Source organism: Tenrec ecaudatus, chromosome 1 (assembly GCF_050624435.1).
Source record: "Tenrec ecaudatus isolate mTenEca1 chromosome 1, mTenEca1.hap1, whole genome shotgun sequence".
NCBI lineage: Eukaryota > Metazoa > Chordata > Mammalia > Afrosoricida > Tenrecidae > Tenrec > Tenrec ecaudatus.
In genome coordinates, this window is record NC_134530.1 from 154051966 (window position 1) to 154077879 (window position 25914).

A 25914-nucleotide genomic window follows, 5' to 3' on the forward strand; every position below is an offset into this window, starting at 1 on the left:
CTGTTGCGATGTCTACTTCAACATATTTTTGAGTGAAAACTTAACATTAGGACTGAGCTGATCCAGGTTTGTCTTGTGAAAAGAACACAGGTCTCATGTCCTGGAAAGCTATGGAGTTAAGATATAGGTTGTCTCTTGCATGTATTAAAGCTAATCTGTAGGGCTGACCTGGTTGTGTGGTGACATGCGAATCTTGGATCAATTGTCATGGATTCAATTATATGCCCCAATACAGGTAATTTCATAATTAAACTACACTATATTGAGAAGGACTTTGGGCATAGTAAAGATAGATTTTATCCTAAAAATATAAAAGCACCACTGAAGAGCTTTTTGAGTATATAAACTAGAGTAGGAATCACAGAAAAATTCCAGTTGGTAGCAAGGGCTCCTACCTAAAAGAACATGAACTAGACCCTGAAACACTAGCTGATGAGAGGAAGCTCTAAATCCCTGCCTTTTAGGAGGAGCCCTTGCTTCCAACTGGCAAATCTGCCTCATCTAAGAACAGTGCCCACCCCTCTAGAAGTGGAGTTCCCACTCCTGTCAGGCAGTGGGAAATTTTCCATTTTGTCTCCTAGTTTAAGTCATGCTACAATTGAGGCTCTGGGATTTTGGCTTGTGATTTTAAAATGGTGGTGGTGATTAATAAGAAAAAAACTAAGAACTGTTAATAAAATTTTCCTAATAAGTCAAACAATTTACATAGGGGGATGGATTTCAGCAGCTTATTTAAAACCATTGAAAACAAACAAAAATTCAACTTCATGAGATGTTCTATAGTACTTGGAGCTTCATAGAATATTTTACTATCAAACAAGACAAACAATTATAAAATGTCTTTAGAAGTAGATTGAGGAAGAAAGGAAACCATTTTTGGTTGAAAGATGTAATTCAACTCAATTATTAAATAACTCAAGAGTTATGTAATAACTCTTGAGTTATTTAATATGAGCATGTCTTATTTCTTAAATGCACAGTAGGTTCCTTGAAGTCAAAGATCACTAGCAATTTCTCTTATCACTTGAAGTTACACAAAAAAGGAGGAATCAGGAACAACCAACCAGAACTTAAGGCTTATGTACATAAGCTTTGAACATAGGGAGGACATGACATCACGTGCCATACAGGTTTTACATAGAAACTGAAGAAATGCATGAACTGCCTCTTTAAAAAGAACAACACTCACGCTGGTCAAAGAATCCACATGATGCTTTAAAATTTGAGAACTTGAATTCATCCATCTATCCATCAAGCTAACAATCCGCCCATCACAGGACAGATATTTACTGAAACATGCATTGTTTGACAGGCACGTCCCGTGTGCTGTTGCCTGACTCTACTGACTTAAACATTTTTGCATGGATAGTCTGCCATACCGTTCCATTGACAGGATCTGTGGCTTTGAAGGATAAAAGTGGGACCAAGTCTGTTATTCTTTCTGATCCTTTGGTACCAATCCGATTCCCTTCAGGTGTAGTGGTGAACCAGACGCCTGTGTGAGTTTCCACAGGAGTTGCTATTTGAACTGCATCTGCAGGAGGTTCATGGCTTTCATTCTTATGTGACATTGATAACAGATTTTTGTGACCTTTTCCTGGGGAAGTCCAAGTAAAATAAAACACAACAGTATGACTTTCATATCAATTATATAAACCATTCATTATGTTTTGATACAGTGCAAACTATCTTAGCCACCATGGCATAGGTAGGCAGTAAACTCTAAACAGCAAACTCACTGTGAGAGTTGATTCTGACTCATAGCGACCCTATAGAATTGCCTCTATGGGTTTTGCAGGCTGTGCCCCTGTGGAGCAGCAGGTGGTTTTGAACTGCTGATTTTATGGTTAGTAGCCCATTGCCCAGGGCTCCTTGGGCAATGCGTATTTAATCCATTATTTCTCAACTAAGTAGTATTTCATTGATTATTTCTCAACAAGGAAACATATCAGGTTATGAGTATCTTAAGAATGGCTGGATTCTTGCCAGCTACCCCTACACAAACACAACTCTCTACACATACACAACTGCCTGCAGCACGATAATATCTGTTCAGCTCCATTCCTGTGTAGTTTTGACTCTCCTTACATATCCTTGGATCTTAGAATTTGAGTTCTGTATCCTGGCTTTTAAAGTGTTCTTCTCTCTATCCGATAAACAGCCAATCGATCAAGTGTCAACCTGATGCAGTCCTCTTTGGGGGTGTGGCTTTTTGCATAAGAGAGAGACACAGAGCAGAGCTGAGAGCTCTTGTCCCTTCACATTCTGCATCCTGCAGCTGGTTCATAGATGACCTCTTTGTCACCTGCAGATCCCAGGAGCTGTCAGCAGACTGCTGAATCAAATTAGTTTGGCTGATTTTGGATTCAGGTACTTCTGTGTCCACCCACCTGTGGCTCTCCTGCTTTGTCATCTTGCTTCCTATTCATCAGCTTCTGTAACTCCACCAGTCAGAAGTACACCAGTCTCTTTCTTGAAGACTTTATTAAATCCATTATATATTGAGAGGCTTTAATGACTACTTTTCTTGGTAGTAACTCTGACTCACATCTGATCTATGGACTCAAATGGAACTGGACCTCCTTCTTTCCATAACGGGGAAAGCCGATCTCTTTCTATATGCATAATGTACAAGCGCCACGGGTTTTACCTCTCTAGAGAACCCAAACTGACACAGTGTTCTAGGATAAAAAAAATCACTACTGAGGCTGAATCTACCACGAAATTACAACGATTCTAGATTTGCACATACTTAAACCTATAACTTCAAATTATATAAAGAAAATCTGACATGAATATAAATCATCTCAGAAATAAAAATGCAATTATAATGAGCATCGGAATGAATAGACCATTATACCCTTTTAACAGGCCATTCACAATACTTTGCTAAATAAATTGACATCATAGATTTTTAAAAATCTGCCAATATCTAGAATAAAACCAAATCTACTGCTACCATAGCAACCTGATTGGACAGAGTATAATTGCCCAGTTGGGTTATAACTCTTTACAGAAGCAGAATGACACCTCTTTCTTCTACAGAGCAACTTGTGGGTTGGACTTGCCAACCTATTTTTTAGCAGTCTAGCACTTTTGCCACTGCACCAGCATGCTGGCTCCATGGATATAGAACAGGCATTGACCTACCGTATATACTCGAATATAAGCTGACCCGAGTATAAGCTGAGGTACCTAATTATTACCCGGGAAACCAGAAAAACTGATTGACTCGGTATAAGCCCAGGGTGGGAAATGTGGGATGTGAATTAACACAGAGACCAGAAGGAAGAGATGGAGCACAGTCACAGACACGTCTTTACCAGTTCAGCTGCCTGCGTAAGTGAATCGCAGGTGCTTCTGCGAATTGGAGCCGTCCAAGTCATAGGACAGCTCTGATTGGTTATGTTTGAGTAAACAAACATTCAAAACCCTGCAGTGTCAGCGGGGCTTTGGATGAACAGCAATCACCCGCAAGATGTTACACCTTGCTGGGGTACCACTGACCCGTGTATAAGCTGAACCCGTTTTTCAGCACTTTTTTTGTGCTGAAAAACTTGGCTTATACACGAGTACATACGGTATCTTGTACAGTGTGTGAAGCACTAACGCTTTTTATGTTTCTAAATGGTTGAAAAATCAAGAGGAAATAATGTTTCATGACACATAAAATTCAAAATCTAGTGTTCACAATGAAGCATTTTAGAACCGAGCTGTCACATATTGAATTGTGTCAACTTGGCTGCGCCATGATTCTTGGTAGTTATTAATGATATAATTTGACAGTTATGTGATGATGTGATCACTTCTCATGCTGTGATCTGACAGGAGCAGCCAGCCAGTTTTAAGGGTCTTAGGGTAGGATGTAGCCTTTTCCCAGGCTACAGCAAGTATCTTAGGAAAGGCCCCCAAGGAGATGGACTGACACATGGCCGCAACAATAGGCTCAAGCAGAGGAACGATTGTGAGGCCGGCATGTGACTGGGCAGTGCTTTGTTCTGTTGTGCATAGGGTTTTTATGGGTTGGAACTGACTGGAAGGCACAGAACAACAACAACAAAGTATGAGAGAATGACTTTGTTTGCGACAGCCATCCATTGGTGATATTTCTAGTGCAGTAACACCAGGTGACTAAGACGACAGCCAGACCCATTTGGCTGCTCTCGCACCCTAACAGCAGAGCTGAGTGGTTGTGATGGAGACCACCTGGACCACTAAATCCAAAATATTTACCTATCATGTCCCTTTAAAATAAGTTTCCTGGACTTGGATCCAAAGCTGGACAATACAGCTAAGAAGTATGATCTAAGAAACATGAAGACAAGGGGGTACCCAGCAGAAAGAGCAGGAAAATCCTCTTTTAAAGAATATACAGAACTTTAAAAACCAAGCAAACAAACACACCTTGACCATATGTATGTGTATACATAATGGGTCAGAGAATTAGTTTACAGTCAGTTATGAAAACACACTTGGTCGCAGGTTAGAGGACTGACAAGTGTGAACTTGGGTGAGGGAGAAGGCAATCTAAAATAAGAAAGAAGTTGATGGTGTCTCAGAAAGGCCCACAGACTCACTGTCATTGTCAACTCCTCCGATTCGTAGTGACCTTATAGACAGGGTGGAACTACCCCTGTGGATTTCTGAGACTGTAACTCTTTGTGGGACTAGAATGCCCACCCTTTCTCCCTCGGAGCTGCTGGTGTTTTCGAACTGCTGATCTTAAGGTTAGTAGCCCAACCCTGAGTAGCAGCCACTAGAGGGGGCAAAACAGGCTTGGAGTTCTCCCAAGAAATCCATTTACACAGAATTGCCACCGGTTGACCTTTCTAACTCCCAGGAAACCTGACTCTGGCTTCAAATGGCGGTTGGCTGACCTTTCTTCTGAGGTTCTTCTTTGGGTGGGCACAGGCCGACAACCTTTCCTTTGGCAGCGCCACCCAGGGAGGATGTTGTGAAGAACAACGTGTCTGTCTCTGGAAAGCTTCTTTATTAAATCCACTACACACCGAGAGGCTTCAGGCACTACCTTTCTTGGTGATGGCGATCTCAGATGGCGCTGTTTCTAATTTTTGCTGAGAAGGGGATTCCGTTAGATCTGTACTGTGAAGGCTCATTAGCATTTCAGAAGGACAAACAGGACCGGAATCAGGGCTGTGGCTTACAGCACCATCGGCAAACAGGATCTGAAGGGAAATAAAAATGTCTCAGGTTCTCAGAAGCAAGGTAGATACTGGTTAACAATACAGGCCACCATGTTCCAATCAGAAATGAGTGAAAAACAATGCCAGGGAGAAATAGGCGCCTCTCCTCACGCTCAGCAGTGCAAAGCATATGAGGGAAGAGTGGATTTGGACCTCAGAGACAATCATTTAATGATCAGCACATATTTGCAATGCATCGCCTGTCTCCCTTTTAGTTCCTGTCTTTGGTGGGATTGTTGTAAAAAAATTTTCCTTTCCTCCCCATTCTTCACCCATTTTTGTATGCAATGGGTGATTGCCAATTATATTTCAATTGTTCTAATCTACTATTAAAGCTTGAGCACACACGTAGATATTTTGTTTATCTCAATATTGATCTACTATGGCAAATAGCGATAGGTCCCGCAGATAGAACCAGCTAGGGTTGTATAGCTTTCCAATAAATATGGCAAGAATCTTTTATTTGCAGCGTCTGTGTTGCTAGCAAGAAGACTGAAGTCCACCCGTACTTCTTCTTTTACACGTAACTGGTCCCCTCAGGAAGCTCTGGGGACATCTTTATATCCTTGGAGTCTACAATGTACTCTGGAACATCTAGATGTGGATGTTTTGAAGACAATTAGTATCAATCCTGATTAGCACTTCACAGTCCTGATTACTCCGAGTCATCTTTTTTTGACTCTGGAATTAAAAAAAAATTTCCTCCTTCAATCTCACTAGTTTCTTCTTTAGGAAAGATACTTTACATATGGCTTCTTCAAAGTCTCCTAGTTTTCCTTCCTTTCAGAACCCCCCCACCCACACACACACCTGTTGGGTCTTTCACAATCATTACTTTTAATTTCTAAAGACTCTTGAACTTTTTCCATTGCAACTTAAAAACATTATTTCATAGGCCTAGGACTTCTCAATTATTTATAGTGAGTCAAATATCAATTTTCCTAACTTTCCATTTTTCCTGTGTTATTTGCATGTTTATAGTGAATTATTTACTGTATTTTTAGGTGCCACTTGGCTCATCTATTGACTAGTGCACTTCATTTTCCTAAGACTGGTGCACCTCAAAGATGGATGGTTCTTGGATGCGTCCTCCTATTTCTTTTTGAGAATGTCTTCTCCCTTCTAGATGAAGTCAGTGCATTGCGATAGGAGCATCTCTCCTATGACCATGGGGACAGGACAGAGCCGGACATTTGGCTCTTCAGGTAGTGCTCAGTTACCTGGGCACTCCCTGTTTGTCTGAACGCATGGCTGCATTTGTGAAATGTCTGTGTTAGAACTCGCAGTTTTGTTTTTCAGTTTCCCCTGGTAAGTGCTTTACACATTGTGCTTATTTCTCAGTCATTCTGATCCCACCTGTCTTGCAATTTCTAAGAATTATCCCAATATTCTCATCTATTAATGACATAGTTTTCTGTTCTCCGGTGCTGTTGTAAATTTACAACTGAAAGGTATTTCCCCCCCTAATTATTTTAAGGTGACTTCAGAGGAAGGAGAGTGTCACAGTTAGGTTGTATGCCAACCCTGGTGTGATGTAGCATGATGAGATCAACTCCATGATGGGGTCCTTCTGCGGTGTAGCCTTCCTCCATCGCGCCTGCTTTGCTCCTCATGCTGTCCAGGCGTTCAGCGTCTTCTGCTCCGCACACAGATTTAGTAAAGATGGTGAGTGGACACGACCTTGACGCGCCCCTTTCCTGATTTTAAAATCACACCGTCGTCCCTTGTTCTGTGATCAAAGTCTTCCCTTGTCGCTGTAAATGCCATTCCTTCCCTTGTAAGCACACACTCCTCTCCCCACGGTTACCTCTTACCTACAGGCCGCTGTGTCCCCACACTTCTTTCTATGAAAGCAGAGTGCTGTGCAGGTTACCTCTGTGGCGCCGTCCAGCATGTACTTGATGACCGTGCCCTGGCTGGTGATAGCCCTCGATGCCTCCTGCTCAACGGGCGGCATGATCGTTTTATAGAACTCCGAGTGCCTCAGCCTCTGCGGGTAGCCCTGGCGAACCATGATGTCCCACGTGGGTTCCTCATCCCCATCAAAGAGATCTTAAAAATGAAATAAAATAACATCAAACCTTACCGTCGACTGGACAGTGTTCTGGGACTGGGTTGTCATCTAGTTTTAATTTTTTTTCCATTCTTCTTTGGGGCTTTGGGTATCACCTTGGCAGGTGATGATGCAGACTACAGGTCCTTTGACATTTCTGTCACAGTCAAGTCTAGTAAATATAAGGCATCTACAAGCCCAGGATGGGTGCCTTCCCTATGAACATGCCAACCTCTTTAATGAAGTCACTCTCTTCAAAAAAATGGGGGGAAAACTTTGAAGGACACAGAATTTGCTGTCTTACGGTTTCCTCATTTTCCCTTTGCTGAGTCTTGTGAACCTTTGATTAACCTTCACCCCTGGATTCATTGCTCCTCTGGGATCCCTTGGTTGCTGTGGCAGTTACATAATCTGTCAACTTTCAAAGGCATGGAGGCTAGCTAGCCTGTCAATCAGGTTGCAACTGGATGGACCTCATTTGGAGGCACGAAGGAGATAAATACCTCACTGGAGGACAGATACACTCTCTCCCTGAAAGACATTATGATTGACAAGCATGGAGCTATAATAATGGCAAGCAGAGCCTTGGAGCTGGAGGAGTCACATGGAGACCCACACCAGCATTGCGATGCTTCCACCACTACTGGATCCACAAGACTTTCCACCCACTGGCCTGTGATCTTCCTGTACTCGGTGTCATTGCATGTGTTGCGTGAGTCTGAAGAAGAATTTACAGACTGGTATTGGACATTTGGGCTAATATTGGACTTAGGAACTTGCTCTGGGCTGGGCTGGGACTTTTTTCTTCTATTTTTAATCTTTATTATATCACTTTTATCAAACACACATCAAAAAGCATAACAACAGTGCATCTTAGGTTAAGTCAGTTTACAGCAAAACTGAACAAGGCAATTGTGTTTACAGAAAAAATGTTTCCTTAATATACAATTACTCTTTGATATAAAGCTCTTATGCACATGAGTCTTCTTGCATGTATTTCGCTAGTCTACCTGGACTAACCCAGTTGCCCAGATCCCAGGGGAAGCCACACTCAGGCGTGTCCTTCCTGAAGAGTGTACCATCTTTCAAGTTAAAGCAGTCCTGTCACCTTTAACTCAAACCCACAGAGCTCTGCTTTTAGGTGGAAATTAAGGAGAAAACAACTAACTACACATGCTCTTTATCTTTTTAACATGGATTAGCACTTCTATATTGCAAGAAGAAGTGAAAAGTGAGAATTCACTGTCACAATGTAAGCATTTTACAATGGAGACTGGCTCATTCTGCAGCAGAAAAGGCAAATACTGTTTCTTTTAAGAGGAAATAGTCAATAACTTCTCATGCATTTTGCTAAATAAGTAGCTTCCTCTTGTTAATTTATAAATTAGTTTCTTGGAACGATATCATCTTCATGCAAAAATAATTACCATGTACATGGTGACATATAAAGGATTATATTAGGCAAGTGGGAAAAATACATTGGAATGAAGGCCATTCATGGAACCCTATCAAATTACAAGGGTAATGATAAAGTAATGAATATTTATTGAGATAAATACTTTATATATATGTAGCTCATGCAGCCTCCCTCCACAAGCTGTGTAAACACGCTTTCTAGATATTTCCGATGAAGAAATGGAGGGTTAGGGGTTGGCACTTTCCCAAGGTCATACAGGCAGTGTGTGGCAACGCTAGACATTATCTTATACAGGAAAAATAACTGCTGCTGTCAGAGCAACAAATGAAATCCCAACATGTAATAACATGAGCCAGGATAGGAAGCATGTTCTCATGCAACACTTAGGAAAATAAGAAAAATAACCGTGTCTACAAGGTTGGTTATGGCAGATACTGTTATTTTATATATTTTTATATATTCAGAAGGATTGGGGTTATGGCCTGCCCAATATCACCCGGGAAAGTACTCAATCTGTGCTCCTTCGATGGCGTGTGGCTTTCCCCTTCTCTTTGTTTGCTTGCTAATTTAAGTACAACTATGTTCACAATTGAATATTCTTAACATAAGGGAGCTTTTTAAAAGATTGTGTGTTCCAGGAAGAATCATTAACCACATTAGTCACCTGCTCTGACAGAATGAAAGAACTAATGGAAAAGGCCGTAGAACAAGACTTTCAGCTGGGGTTTGTTAACGAGCCCAAGGAAACAAATGAACAAGCAACCGACACATCCCCGAATGTGCAAATAGTCTCCCTCTCAGTACATTCATAGCGCACTGTACTTCAGGACACCGAGGCCATCCAACAGGGTGTCCCATCTTGGAGAATGTGGACAGCTAAAACTCCTGGACAGTAAAAACCATGGTCCATACGCCATTAAATTGTACAGAAAGCAAAATGAATCCTCAGGAAGGTAATGCAGATAATGTTAATATTTTGTTTCATTTATTTCAGCTGGCAAGTAAATACAAAAATAACTTAAATAGGGACAATAGTTTTATTTCTTTTTAATTTTAATGGATATACTCTCCTTAAATATGATGAAATAGGAAATTATAACAGAGAGATTCTTGGTGGGAAAAACCTTGAGATCCACCTCCATAACCTAACATTTGTCCAAGGAGGAAACAGGCTCCAGAGACATTAAGTAACGCTAAAAGACCGTATCGTTGGTTTATGCCAGAGTCAGCTTTTGGACCTGAGCTCTGGCTTCATGTTTCTTTGTTGTCTCTCTTATTTCAACTGTAACAAAGGGTCTCCATTTGAAGGAGATGCAAATTCAACCACTAATGTGGATGTCCTACCAGATGAATTCAAGAAGTTCGACTTGTACTTATTTTTACAGCTTAGTCCGTTGGGATGGGGCAATAGCAGTTCAGTGGTGGCATTCTTGCCTCCCATGAGGGAGATCTAGTCCAAGGCCTGGCTAATGCATCTCGTCTCCAGTCACTGCCCAGTGCATCATAGGGGCTTGTGTGTGCAACGATGGTGGCATGGTTTCAACATAGCTTCTAGAAGACAGTTTAGGAAGAAAGACATAGAGATCTACTTCGGAGAACCAACTAATGGAAATCCAATGAATCAAAGAAATCGGAGTGGGAATTGATCTTAAGGTGGCACAGCAGTGGGTGGTGTTTTATCTTGTTGGGCAGGAGGTTTCCATGAGGCGGGGGCCCAAGTCTGAGGCAGTCAACCACAACAATTGGCTAGGAGTAGTGTGAACTTCAGCGGGTGGGCACCGGCTTGGCAGAACACATAGCAAATATTTTGCTGCCCTTGGTGAACTGGTTGTTAAAATGGCACTTCTTATCAGCTTCTGAGACAGACAGCTGGACAGCGCCTCAATGTGAAAATCACAAACAGACAGTCCTTACTCTTCTCTCATGTTCATCTGTGCTCCGGCGGTGTTCTGCTCTCAGGTTGACATAATAAACTACCTTTGAGTATATCATTCTATATGCTTAAAACGGTCATTAAAGCAGCGAACTTATTTCAATCCTACCACCGGGGAGGAGCTATGTGTGGAATCAGAAGAGAGAAGGGATTATAAAATTACATCCTTACGGAGCCCTGGTGGAGTAGGGGTTACGAGGTGGGCTGCTGTCTGCAAGGTCAGCCGCTGAGAATCACCACTCACTCGTCAGGGGAAACGCAGGCCTGTCTACTCCCACAGCTGGCACAGTCTAGAAATGCACAGGGGGAGTGCTCCCCCGTCCTATCTGTACAGTCGATATGAGTCAGCATGGGCTCGATGGCAGCAAGGTTGGTTTGGTTTGGGGTTTTTTTGTTTCGATCAGGTTGACAAAGCCCCGTGTCTGTGGCTCTTTGTCCAGAGGAGGAGGAGTGGGCTGCACAGTAGTTGTTCAGAGCTCTGCCATCACTGGGTCCAGAATGGACATCGTAGCTCAGCCACCAAGGGGCTGGGCGACCCGGGCACGTTACTGAACCTTCTGAAGCCTCAAGTTCTTTATTTGGCCAATTTTGGTTATTTATAGTAACCCTCATAATGTCTGCATTTTGTTATGCTCTTATTTTTCTGGGGGTGGGGGGGTGGGGGCATGTGTATCAAGTACTTAAAGCAGTGCTTAGCATATAGTAAGTGCTCAAAATTAAAACGATCATTATTTAAAAATAATCTTATTGTTCATTATCAACAACAAATATGCTCAATCGGTCGGAAAAAGCACATTTTTCTGTGGTGATTTGACTTCTTTCTCTATTTTTCCCTGTTTCCTCACACCACCCAAGCTAGCACTTACCTGTGGTCTCTTGCCCAATAAAGGTCAATAGGAGCCCATTGGGGCAAGAAGCATTTAGGTTTGGGAAGGTAGGGACATAAATAGTCTCTTGTACCAAAGGTTCTGGTTCAACTTCTTCCTGTAAAATAAATGAGTTAGCATGTGAATAACCAATGCTCAATTTCTAAACAAGTCCTTGATTCACTTTGAGTGCTTAGCATGTGACTCGCCCAGGATAGTGAAGAAGCTCCCTTCTCCTTGTTCTCTACAGCAAAACAAAGCTCTAAAGGGAAGAAAACCAACCCAAAGCTGAGAGTAGCCAAGGACCAAGGTAGAGAAAAAGGAAGAACTAGTCATTCTGAGCTTAGAATGAATGATCGACACCAGCATGCACAGGACCAGGCTTCCGTCTGCAATCCAACCTCCCCACCCCAGACTCTCGCTCATGCAGACTTGAGAGTAAGAAGGAGGTTAATGCGCATGCACAATTAGAAAGCACTGCAATAACATCTTTGCCATAACCAGAGACTTTTGAACAACTTAGCACCGACGAAGAAGCAGGTTGGGAACCCACAGTGCAGGCCACTGACCTTTTTTTCCTCTTCTTTGGGGTGCTCCTCCTCTTTGATGGACTCTTTGGGCTTCTCTTTGCCCTTTCCTTTCCCTCCTTTCTGCTTGCCTTGAGGCATAGTCACTATCACGGGGATCACCGTTGGAGTCAGCGCGGAAGGGATATTGAGCATGGTGTCCAGCACAGGGTCTTTATCCTCTGTTAGCCGACGGAGGAGGCAACAAGCAAAGGAAACAACCACAGGTGATCTGTTTGTTCAACAAAACTTACATTATGAAAATGCACCCAAGTTAGCAATACTTTTTTACCTTGCAAAATCTTATTATCAGCTGGATAGACCCCAGGGGTTGTAAAGTAAATTGGGAAAAGTTCTTCAACAGGACCATAATTTGAGAATATCTAAAAAGAACTGAATACTTTGATGATGCTTGATTGGGTCACATGTGCTTGCCTCTATATCTAGATTGTAAACCTCTTTAGTGATAGGTCAAACTCAAGCTCCAGTCCATCAAGCCCCTATCAACTCCATAGGACAGAGCAGCATGGCTGGAGAGGACATCCAAGGCTGCAAATCTTTATGGTGGGTTGAAATGACCAACCATGTGGCTAGCGGCTGAATACTACGTTGCTGTTGTGAGGTGATGAAGAATGAGTCCCACTCAGAGCAACTCCATGTACAACACAATGAGCTATTGTCCGGTCCGGGGCCATTCTCACAATTGTTATGGTGGGGTCCACTGTTGCCGCCATTGTGCCCATCCATCTGGCGGAGGATTTGCCTCTTCTTCACTGACTCTACCAAGCTTGCTATCCTTTTCCAGGGACAGTTCTGATAACGTGGCCAAAGTACTCGAGACGATGTCCTGCCATCATTCTTACTACGGAGCATCTGACAGCTCTTCCTCCAAGACTGATATGATTGATCTTTTGGCAGTCCGTGGTGTTTTGAGTATGTTTTGGCAACACCACAATCCAAATGCATCAAGTCGCTGTGGTTTTTCTTACTCGTGGCCCAGATTTTACGTGTGTGTGAGGTGACAGACAATGCCCTGGCTTGCGGCAGGCGCACCTTAGTCTTCAGAGGGACATATTTGTTCTTTAACACCAGTGTAGCGGTGTCTTTTGCAATAGCAGCCTGCTCAGAGGAGGTGGAATTGCTTAGTTAATAGACAGCGATTATGAATTTTAACAAGTTAATTTGTTAGATTCCAAGAGGTCTTTAGTTTTGGGCTTAAAACAAATCAAATGTAAAATTAAAAGGCAAACTCCTAAATAAAGCAAAACTAGTAGCACAATTAATGGACTCTCTAACTAACTGGCACACTAGGATTTGGGGCACATAGAAGAAACAAAATTAAAATGCTTCAGGAGAATGGTGACTCTTCATAAAAATAACTATGTGGTAAAACAGACTGTTGGATTACCATGAGCTACAATAATACACTAATGATAGTGCAGTTTTAAGGCTAAATGGCAGAGCGATTACCTTTGATTGAAAAAATTTTTTTGTTGTTGATTGGTGTTTGCTTTTGTCTGTGTTGTGGTTAGATGCTTCTGAAACTCATTAGAACTCACAAGATGTCCTCAACGGTTCTTGGTAAAGCAACCTACTCTCTTGTGGCACAAAAGAAAAGAGCTCCCAGTTGAGAATGTGTTCATGGGAAGCCTGGTAGAGAAATTCTCCAACATGTCCGATGAATGGCTCCTTTAAGACTAATGTCATGAAACACATTGAGTAGTTCCACAATTACGGGATTCATAAAAATATTATTTTGTAGAAAAATAAGAGGACTTCTTGACTAACCATATTTTCTTTGGCACCAACTAACAGATTCATCAGTTATTTAACTAAGATAATTGAATTCTTGTTGCTGTTGTTGGATGTCAATAGATAGGTGTTCACCGATAGTGATCCCATGTGCCTGGTTCATTGACATCCTCACAATTGTTGCAGAGTTTGAGAGCATTGTTGCAGCCACTCTGGCAATATATCTCTTGCAGATCTTCCTCCTTTGAACGGACCCTCTATTTTACCAAGGATGATGTCTTTCTCCAGGGACTCCAGGGACTCATGCTTCCCACTTCAAAGAGAGTGAGTCCCACCATCTTTGTTTGTCATGACCGTTTAGGGCATACTTCTTCTAAGATGGATTTGTTCCTTTTCTGACAGCTCATGGTATATTCAATATTCTTTGCTAACATCAGAGTTCAAATGCATCATCTCTGTTTTCTCTTATTCCGTGTCCAGCATCCACATCCCTGTAAAGTGGTTGCAAATACAATGCTTGTTAGGTGCAGCATAGTTCTCTTTAATACTGCCAAGAGGTCGTGTGTAGGAGATTTGCCTGGTGCACTACACTGCTTGAGTTTAGACTGCTGCTTCCATGGTAACTGATAATGAATCCATGTAAAATGAAATCCTTAGCAACTTCAATATTTTATCTGCTTCTATTTCTTATTAGTCCAGTTGTAAAGACTTTTTGTTTTCAAAGGTATAATCCATACTGATTTCATCAGTAAGTACTTCACGTCTTCACATGTCCGACAAGGTATGTCATCTGCCTAACACTGCTTATTAGTGAGTCTTCTTATGTATTTCATGTATCTCCTATAGTGCATGTGTAGGACTTACACATATTCATACACAAACAGACATGTCCTACATCCTAATTCTTCAGGAACAGTTATGAGGGGCAATATGTATTGCTGTTACGTTCCACTGAGTCGGTTCTGATCCACAGCAACCCCGTGTACAGCGGAACTGAACACCGCCCTGTCGTGAGCCATCCTCACAACTGTTCTTATGCTTGAGCCCATTGTTGCAGCCACTGTGTCCATCCATCTCACTGAAGGCCATATGCTTTTGTACTGTCCCTCCACTTCACCAAACATGATGTCCTTCTCCAGGGACTAGTCTCTCCTGACAACGTGTCCAAAGTATGTAAGACAAAGCCTTGCCAACCTTGCCTCTAAGGAGCAAGGTGGCTGTGCTTCTTCCAAGACAGACTTGCTTGTCCTTGGGGCAACCCATGGTGCTTTCAATATCTTCTCCAGCACCACTGTTCATAATGCAACGATTCTTCTTCAGTCTTCTTTATTCAGTGTTCAGGCAACTGAAATAAAATGGCTCGGGTCAGGCACACGGTAGTCCTCAAAATAACATCCTTGCTTTTCAACATTCTAAAGAGGTCTTGTACAGTAGAGTTACCAAATGCAACACACTTTTTGATCTGTTGACTGCTGCTTCCATGAGCATCAATTATGGATACAAGCAAGAAAAAAAATCCTTGACGAATTCAATCTTTTCTTCCTTTATCATGAGTTTTTTTTTCTCTCTCTTCTCAATATTTTCTACCCACAAGTGGTTGAATAAGTGGATACAGAAACAGCTTACATGGAGGGCTGACTGTAGGTATATCTCCACCCTCTTGCCCCCGTGCACACGCTACAGGGAAAGCTACGGGAAAGGCATTAAATCAGGAAGTGTTTATGAGCAAGTGCAGAGTGGACTGAAGATAGACTGGCACTCTCAGCCAGACGACACACGCAGCCTTCCTGCTGTGTTCATTTCACCTGGGGCCATTCCACTGCATCCATAATAACTTATTGAGAGGCAGATTCCATTTTCCAAGGTGGCAGAAAAGGATCCAAAATTGCTTATATAATTTTTCTTGACAGCTGATCCTTCTAAAAGAAAAAAAAACGAGTAGATTACATATTCAATCCCATATTTTGAATCCCATTTTCAAAAGAAAAGTAAGCAAGTTTGAGTTTGAAGGCTGGGACTGGTAATCTTAGTTGGTCTCTCATATTCAAGTTAAAAATATCTAGTTTAACCAACCCTTATCATGTGCTCAGGACTGTCAAGGAAAACATATACAATGCTTGTTTTAAGGAGTTTAGGCTAAAATTAAGAGAGGAAACAAACTGGCTGTTGGAAAAAACATACACCAATTATTCATTTGACACATCATCCACATGAATTTTGAAATAAAATCCAACAACTCTGTCTCAATTTCTCCATGTTTTGAAGTGAATGATAAAATCCCCATGCTGAAAATTCCATATATTTTAAATTCCTTTCAGTCAAGTGTAATTTAAAAGCAAAACCCGATTAAGCACACATTCTGAAAGTGCATGTGTAGAATTTATTAATTATTGTCACAGATGATTAGTATGAGTCAATAATTTAAAATATTCTGATCTACGGAGAGATCCTTTCTAGATGGGGGAATACAAATAAGAAATGGAACACAAGAACAACCCTTAGTGTTGACAAGGGGAATGCTGGCTCGTGGCAAGTCAGCCCCAACTCGCGCACCAGACAAACAATGACACTACAGAGCCGCCTGCTCCTGAACCAGGCCTGCTTTCAGATGGAACAGTTTTGGTCCACAGGGTTTTCATTGGCTGATCTTTGGAAGAAGATCACCAGGCATGTTTTTGCCAGTCTGTCTTATTCTGGAAGTTCCACTGAAAGCTGCTCAGTGTCACAGCAACAGGGAGACCATCACTGATAGATGGTGTTGGCTCATGAAATTCAGTGACTGGGAATCAACCTGAGCCTCTCACATGGCAGACGAGAATGCTACCACTGAATAGTGACCCTCTCTACTGAACTCGGCACCATCACAGATGATTAGGAAAAGAGAGCACAATGGCAGAAATTTGAGGGACAGAACATTGAAATAACCCATCTAAGTGGTCTAATGGAGAGAAGATAAAAAAATGAACAAAGAAAAAAGTCCAATACTTACTCAGATAGAGTTAAAACGCTGGGATAGTACGAGTTCAAGGATATTAAAAAAACTTTCTGTAATTTAAAAACACACTTTTCCAATCATAAGTTGCCTAGTGGTGGTGGGTCAAGCATTGGGTTGCAAACTGCAAGGTCAGTGGTTCAAAATACCCACTGCTCCATGGGAAACAGGCTTTTTACTCTCGTAAAGAGTTATAGCAGTTGTTCTCAACCTGTGTGTCGCGACCCCTTTGGGGCTTGAACAACCCTTTCACAGGGGTTGCCTGGTTCATAACAGTATCAAAATGACAGTGAAGAAGTAGCAACGAAAATAACTTTATGATTGGGGGGGTCACCACCACATGAGGAACTGTATGAAAGGGTTGTGGCATTAAGAAGGTTGAGAACCACTGAGTTATAGACTCTGAAACCTACAGGGACAGTTTTACTTGTCTTATAATGTTGCTTTGAGTCAGAATTTACTTTATTGCAGGAATTTATTTTCTTCCAATCAAACAACTCATGAGATTAACTGAAGGGGAAAAAATCACTTTGAGATTTAAAGGATTTTCTTGTGAAATAAGGTGAAAAATGCATATCAAAACCCAGAGTAAGTATTTAAAACAAAGGAAGTAGGGAAGAACATTCAAAGTATTGATATTCTAGAAGAAAAATAACCAATGAAGAAGAGTAATACTAATAATAACAGAAGAACATTTCCCTGAGTTGAAGGTAGAATTGAATGCTCAGGTAAAAGTGACCCATTGCATTCCAAAATAGAAGGTAGAAAACACAGCCTAGCAACTGTGGGTCACAGAGAGAAAGAGAACTCGAGGATCCTGTATCCTTCATTAATTTACTTGTTGGCCAAAAGAAGGATGTTCAATAACATTCAACCCTCTGAGGAGAATACTTAAAAACAAACAATAAATATGCAAGAACATCAACCTTTATAAAACGAGGAAGGAGAAGAATCTAGGGAGGGATGGGCAGTGAACAACGCTTTCTATTTTTCCATCTCTCCTTCTGTCCACTCATCTATGTATGCATCTAGATAAGAGGTCAGCAAACTTTTTCTGTAAGTGGTCATACAGAAATTATTTTAGCCTTTATAGACCGTGTCACGTCTCTGTTACACAGTCTTCCTCACCTGTTTTAGAAAACCTTTTTCCAAATGTAAAAACTATTCTTTGCTAGTTGTCATATATAATCAAGTCACAGGCCAAATTTGGCCAGTAAGTCATAGTTTGTTGACTTCCATTGGGCTGCTAAATGCCAAGATCAGCAGTTCAAAACCACCAGGCACTCTGGGGATAAAAGAGGAGGCTTTCTACTCTCAAAAAGCATTATACTCTCATAAACCCACAAGGGCAGTTCTACTTTGTCTTATAGGGTCACTATGGGTCAAAATTGACTCCATTGTAAGAAGTTTGGAGGTTTCTGGAGGAGATAATTCAACCTAAAAGGAAAGGAAAAAAAAGTCTGGAGATGTGTAAAATAAAGGCAAAATCACTTAAATGAGCACAAAAGAATAGAGTTAAATAGATTATGCTATTTTTGTAGCGTGTATATAAATATGCATATATACATATTATACAACATATGTGTGTATGTATAGCAAATATGTTGCTGTTGTTAGGTGCCATGTGGTTGGTGCCTATTCATTCCATCCTATGCACAGCAGAATGAAACATTACCTGGTCTTGTGCCATCCTCACAATTGTTACATTTGAGCCCTCTGTTGCAGACACTGTGTCAATCCATCTTGTTGAATGTCTTCCTCTCTTTTGCTGTTCTTCTACTTTACCGTAATGCATGATGTCTTTTTCTAGGGGCTGGTCTCTCCTGATATCATGTTCAAAGTATGTAAGATGAAGCATAAAAACTTATGCACCAATCACTAAGGTTAATGATGTAGAAATTGAGGAATCTTACCAACATCTTCAGTCTGAAATCGATCAAAGATGCAATCAAGATGAACTGATAATTGCTGGTAATAGGAATGCAAAAACTGGGGTGAAAAAGGAGGAGGGAACAGTATTTGGAAAATGTGGCCTTGGTGATAGAAACGATGTTTGAGATCACATGCTAGAATTTTGCAAGACCAATGACTTCTTCATTGCAAGTTCCATTTTCAACAACACAAAAGTCTACTATATATGTGGACTTCTCCAGATGCAATGCACAGAAATCAAACTTACTGTATCTGTGGGAAGAGACAATGGAGAAGCTCAATTTCAGCAGCTAAAATCAGGCCATCAGTGCAACAGACCATCAATTGCTCAGATGTAAGTTCAGGTTGAAGTGGAAGCAAATTAAAACAAGTCCACAGGAGCCAAACTATGACCTTGAGCATACAGCATCTGAATTATGAGACCACCTCAAGAACAGATGCGTCGAGCACTAATGACGGAGTAACTGATGAGCTGTGAGATGCTGTCAACTTCACATACGACGAAAGCAAATGCCACCAAAAAAGGGGATAAATAGTCAAAGACACTCTGAGACTTCTTTGGGAAAGAATCCTTTAAGGAGAATATCTATGATCAAGGGACAAAGACACAGACACATCAACTGATGACGGAGATCATAAGCATGAGGTCAAAGTGATGTCTCAGGACTTAGTCTAGAGAGGCACAAAACAAAAGAAACTGTCACAGATTCATGACTGGTGGCAGATCAATACATCTGTTATAGAGTTATAGATGGGACTATAAAAGCAGGAATAGGACCGTACATTTTGTCTGTAACAGGATAAGTACGTTATGTCAGCTAGACGAGCTTACAGGACAGGTAAAAGTAAACAGCACAGAGAGAATAAACAAACAACCCCAAAGTGGGAAAACACGGGCTTGTAATTCCAGCCAAACATGGGCTTGTAATTCCAGCCAAACATGGGCTTGTAATTCCAGCCAAACATGGGCTTGTAATTCCAAGAGTGCTTATTCCTGTGGACTCTCTGAAGGTCCATGGAAATTTAAAGGAAAGTAACTTTTTTCCCCCCCTGGCTCAATGGGAAAAATTTCTGATCATGCCACTTATTTTAGGGTACAGAAGAGAGTCCAATCACAAATACAGCAGTTGAGAACTATGACCTTGGTGCTAGATATGAAGATGGAGGTCACATGGGAAAATTTTGAAAGACTAATGAAGTCTTCCACTGCTTGTCTGTACATTCATCACCTTGTGGGGGCTTGTCTGCTACTGTGAAGCTGAAAGCTATGTCACTGGTATTTCAAATGACAGCAGGTTCACCCAAATGGAAAAGGTTATAGTTGAGCTTCAGCCTAAGAGCAGATAGTGAAGCCAGACTCGGCTCCCCACCTTGGAAGAAGGGGCCACTGAAAATCTTATGCATAGCTTCTTCACATCATCAGATACTGAAGGGCTAAGGAATGGCAACGGAACATTGTCAGGGATCATGCCAGAGGATGGGTCCCTCAGGATGGGGAGCACTCAAAATGTGACCGAAGAGAAGCTGATTTCCCAGAGTTAAGTCCACCACAGTGATGTGAGTCGGGTAAAGCCTGTGGAAGTGGAGCATTTAGTGAGCTTCGTATGCTGATAGGGCCTGACTTAAGATAAGGAGGAGCAGCTGCAAATAAAAATCTAGGAAAATTGGAAGTCATCACAAATGAAATGGAATCACAGAGAAGACCACACGGCCAGCCCCACTATAAGACATGACACCCTTCACTGATCCATGGCCTGCGGGGGACAGCACCAGAGACTCAGTGTTGGAATTGCGCCTGATCTGATCCCACCACACCGAGGCAAAGCACGGGGGGAGTACAGCAGAACAGCAAGGGAATGGAGCGGCAAGGTCCCCAGGGAATTCTGAAGGTGGACTTTGGGGCCAGGGCGTGGTGCCCCAACAGACTGGACTGGAATACACCCCTAAAGGCCAACAAACGATCCTTGAATTAACTACAAGCTTTTCTTTCTTGTGCTTTATTTTGTTCTTTGTCAGTGGTTTGCTGTTTTGTTGTATATTGTTGCTTGGTTTTGCTCTGTCTTGTTTTTGTGCATGTTATTATCTCCGCAGGTCTGTCTAATGAACAATCTGGAGGAGAAAATAAGGGGCCCGACAGTTCCAGGGGGACATGGGATAAGGGGAGGTGAGGGGAAAAGGTAGTGGTGTTAGCAAACCCAGGGACAAGGAAACAACACGTGATATCCAAATTGGTGGTGAGGTGGGTGTGGAAAGCCTGGTAGAGCATGATCAAGGGTAATGTAACCAAGAGGAATTGCTGAAACCCAGATGGGGACTGAGCATGATAGTGGGACAGGAGGAAAGTCAAGGGAAATAGAGGAAAGAGCTGGGAGGCAATAGGCATTTATATAGGTCTAGATAAAGACTTGTACATATGCAAATAATATATTTATATATGAGGATGGTGAAATAGATCTATGTCCCTATATTTATAGGTTTAGTATTAAGGTAGCAGAAGGACATTGGGCCTACACTCAAGTACTCCTTCAATGCAAGAATACTTTCTTCTATTAAATTGGTATTCTATGATGCTCACCTTCCTGACACAACTGCTGAAGACAAAGTGGGTGAATAAGCAAATGTGGTGAAGAAAGCTGATGGTGCCCAGCTATCAAAAGAGATAGAGTCTGGGGTCTTAAAAGCTTGAGGGTAAACAAGCGGCTATCTAGCTCAGAAGCAACGAAGCCCACATGGAAGAAGCACACCAGCCTGTGTGATCATGAGGTGCCAAAGGGATCAGTTATCAGGTATCAAAGAACAAAAAAATCATATCACTGGGTGCACACCTCCCGGATACGATCGCTGAAGACAAGTGGGTGCATAAGCAAATGTGGCGAAGGAAGCTGATGGTGCCTGGCTATCAAAAGGTATAGTGTCTGGGGTCTTAAAAGCTTGAAGATAAACAAGCGGCCATCTAGCTCAGAAGCAACAAATCCCACATGGAAGAAGCACAACAGCCTATGCGATCACGAGGTGTTGAAGGGATCAGGTATAAGGCATCATCAGAACAAAAAAATCTTACCATAGTTAATGAGGTGGGGAGTGCAGAGTAGAGACCCAAAGCCCATTTGTAGGCCACTGGAGATCCCCTTGCAGAAGGGTCCAGGGGAGGAGACAAGCCATTCACGGTGTGATGTAGCACTGATGAAAAATGCAACTTTCCTCTAGTTCCTAAATGCTTCCTCCTCCCCCACTGTCATGATACGAATTCTACCTTGAAAGTATACCAGAGGTTGTACACTGGTGCAGATAGGAACTGGAAACACAGGAAAGCCAGAGCGGATGATCCCTCCAGGACCAGTGGTGTGAGTGGTGATACTGGAAGGGTAGAGCGAGAGTGGGTTGGAAAGAGGGAACCGATTATAAGGATCTACATGTGACCTCCTCCCTGGGGACGGACAACAGAAAAGTGGGTGAAGGGAGATGTGGATCAGAGCAAGATATGACAAAATAATAATTTATAAATTATCAAGGGTTCTGGAGGGAGGGAGATGTGGGGGTGGGTAGTGGGGAGGGAAGGGAAAAATGAGGACCTGATGTCAAGGGCTTTAGTGGAGAGCAAATGTTTTGAGAATGATGAGGGCAATGAATGTATAAACGTACTTTATGCAATTGATGTATGTATGGATTGTGATGAGAGCTGTATGAGTCTCTAGTAAAATGATTAATATATATATATATATTTATATAGTAAAACAGATGAAATGGAATCCCCAAATGAATAGCAATAGCATCGGCACTAGTGAACTGAAATGGACTGGCATTGGCCATTTTAAATCAGAAAATCATATCATTTCCTACACTTGGAGTAACACAATCAAGAGGAATGGCATGACATTCATTGTCAAAAAGGACATTTCAAGAATTATCTTGAAGTACAATGCTCTCATCATGCTTATTTAATCTGTATGCTGAGCAAATAATCAGAAAAACTGGATTATATCGAGGAAAATGTGACATCAGGGTTGGAGGATGATTTATTAACAATCTGCAATATGCCCATGACACAACCTTACTGAAAACGAGGTGGAATGGAAGCACTTCCTGCTGATGATCAAGGAATGCAGCCTTCATTGTGGATTGCATTTCCATGTAAAGAAAATAAACCTCACAACTGGACCAACACCAAACCAGACTCACGGCCGTCGTGTCATTGCTGACTCACAGCTACCCTCTGTGAGTTTCCAAGACTATAACTGTTTGTAAGAGGCCAGTTTAACTCCTGAAGAGCTGGTGGTTTGAACAGCTGAACCTGCACACAGTAGCTCCTGGACCAATCGGTAGCACTGGTTGAAGTTGTCAAGGATTTTGTCTTGTTTGGATCCACGATCAATGTTCATGGAAGCAACAGTAAAGAGATCGAAAGATGCATTGCATTAGGCAAATCTGCCGCACACGACCTCTTTGGAGTCTCGAGGAGCAAGGATGTCGAACGGTTCCATAGGATTTCCAAGGCTGTAAATCTTTGAACACTAAGGTGCACCTGACCCAAGGCATGGTATTCTCCATTGCATCATAGGCATGTGAGAGTTGGACACCCGATAAGGAAGACAGAATATACGTGGACACATTTGAATTATGGTACTGGCAAAGAATATTGAGAATCTGGACTGCCAGAACCACAACAAGTATCTGTCTTGGAAGAACTGCAGCCAGAATGCTTCTTAGAAACTGAGATGACTGGACATGATTCATGTACTTTGGTCTAATTAGCAGGAGAGATCAGTCCCTGGGGAAGTCATCATGCTTGGTCAAATAGAGGGTCAGGGAAAATGAGGAAGACCCATAAAATGATAGAGTCACACAGTGGCTGAAACGTAACAATAATTGCAAGGATGCAGCCGGACCAGACAGTGTTTCATTCTGTTGCACACAGGAGCCAGGAGAGACTGGACAGCACCTGTCAGCGAGAACAACAATTACCTTCTTCAGCAGCCCCGCTGGCATAGCAGGTTAAGCAATGGGCTGCTAACTACAAATCGGGTTTCCAATACACCAGCCATGCTGTGTGAGAAAGATGATGGTTTTTTTTTTTGCTCCTGGAAAGATTTACAGCCTTGAAATCCAATGGAGCAGTTCTGCTCCGCCCTAGTGGGTTGCTATGAGTCAGAATGGACTCAATGGGTTTGGTTTTGGGGATTTGGTAACTTTCTTTAAATATTCATATATTCTCTGATTTTTTTAATGAGTTCAACTCCTTTTATATCAGGTCAAGCTATACAAACTAATTTGAATTTTCAGTTACAAAGTTCATCGGAACTATCATACTCACTGAATGTGGTGTTTTCATCTCAGCTCTGAGAAATATTGTCAATGAAACTTAATTTGTACATGATCATATCACCAATGTCAAGTCCAATTCTATAATGAACCCATCTTCTTTTGCAAGTATAATCCACCCCACATTGGGTAGGAAAAATTTAAACTACCCAGGTAGTGTTGCCAGAGGTGTTTATCAGTAGAAAACCCCTCTGCAGATTGTGAAACCAGGTTAAAGGAAAAATGGATACTGCAAACTCAGTGTAGCTTAAAACTCTGCATGCCATCTGGAGTCAGGAGCTGGCTCCCCTGCAGGAGCAAAACCAAGTGAGCATCCCACTGTAGAGTGGGCTGAGCCACACATTACATTAGGGAAAATATATGTAAGCAGAATGGCACAGGAATAGCTCAGTTAGCATGTAGAAAACTCCCATGTGCTAAGTGTAAAGGATTCATCTGAGTTTCTGCTACGTGGATAGGTTTGCTGGCACAGTAGTTGAGTATTTATTACCTTCCGGTCACTATGAGGCAAAAACCACACCATTGCAGTGGGTGGTAGGATATCGTCAAGATGCAGTTGCTTACCTGTTGCAGACCTTTGCTCCTCAGTTTTTCCTTCACCCTCTTCTTCTGAAGCATGATCCTCTTCTTTCATTTCCTTTTTCACAATTGGTTTAGGGTCTTTTAAGTGAATTATAAAACTGTGCTTATCCTTTTTAACTTTCACCTTGATAAAAGTTGGGCCTAAGGAATGATCATTGGACAGAAAACAGACTGGATGTGATGTCACATTGAGTTGCTTGACAAGTGGTTTGCATCGTGCAGCACAGAATTTACAGCAGACAGCGAAAACATGGCGGGGTATCAACATCTTCATGAAGAAGAGTGATGTCTGGAGGAGTAAAGAGCTGTGGGATTCTGGGAGAAGTGGCAGATGGATCAGGGAGGTGTTTGTAAACCTTCTAGTCACATCTCAACTCAAATTACAGAAGCCACTCGATCAGAGGAGAAAATAAATTGACTGAGGCTAAGTACACCACAATCAACTTCATGATGGATCAGCTGAGATAAAGAATGCAAAGATTTTACAGCTCATAAAGAATTACAAAAATATTACCTATTGTACTTAATATCCCTAGTAGGGACAAATAATAATCCTCCTAAGATCTCTCCTAAGATGCTACATTTTCCTTATTTTATGATTTTCTTCTTTTTCAAACAGGTTTTTCCTTCCTCAAAACTGGCAGCTCTGATCAGAAGACAACACAGTGCTTCCGATGAGGCAACTGGGACTGATACATGTTGTATGCAGATGCAAGTCTTTACAAGAGTGAGACAGTGATGTAAAATGGACTAAAGACCTTACAAAGCTTGCAACCAGGGTTTTCCTCCGCCATGTGAGGTATGTGAGCCCTGCTGTTGGCTGCATTAGTGTACTCTGTACTGCAGCAGGGGTTACTATGGTATTGTATACTATAGCCCAAGGTGATATTAAACACATCAAAACACGTAATAGAAATACATAAAGATAGATGTATAAACTTTTAACATCCCTTTTCATACATTAATTAAACAAGACTATAGACTGCCAACCATTATACAATATGCCATTCTTAAGTCAGTTTAATAGTATATATATAAATTCAAAATACATGGGTGTGATCTTGTGTTTGATGTGATAGTGAAAACCCAAAATCATGTTCCTACCTGAATCCTGGCTCATGAGGAACTAATATCCTAACCCTTGCAATTCGTTCCTCATTAAATCGGTAACCACGAAGGACAAACATACGAGAAAAGATGGGAAGCAAGGGCAGAAGGGAGAGTGAAGGGAAATTACAGAGAGGGAGAAAGCAAGTAGCACAGCGTCTTCAACAACTGGGTGAATACTCGGGGCCTCT

At 41.8% G+C, this 25914-nt stretch overlaps 1 protein-coding gene across 1 annotated transcript in view; it reads right to left on the bottom strand.

Moving 5' to 3' along the window:
• The window catches only part of SPAG17 (sperm associated antigen 17), a 243816-nt gene that overhangs the window by 46461 nt on the left and 171441 nt on the right, over positions 1 to 25914 (bottom strand). Inside the window, exons 23-29 of the mRNA XM_075540501.1 lie at positions 24599 to 24757; positions 15597 to 15710; positions 12043 to 12221; positions 11468 to 11591; positions 7078 to 7256; positions 5030 to 5186; positions 1380 to 1597 (exon numbers count right to left, since the gene is read on the bottom strand). Of these exons, the coding sequence (XP_075396616.1) occupies positions 1380 to 1597; positions 5030 to 5186; positions 7078 to 7256; positions 11468 to 11591; positions 12043 to 12221; positions 15597 to 15710; positions 24599 to 24757 (1130 nt within the window). The remainder of the gene's footprint in view (positions 1 to 1379; positions 1598 to 5029; positions 5187 to 7077; positions 7257 to 11467; positions 11592 to 12042; positions 12222 to 15596; positions 15711 to 24598; positions 24758 to 25914) is intronic.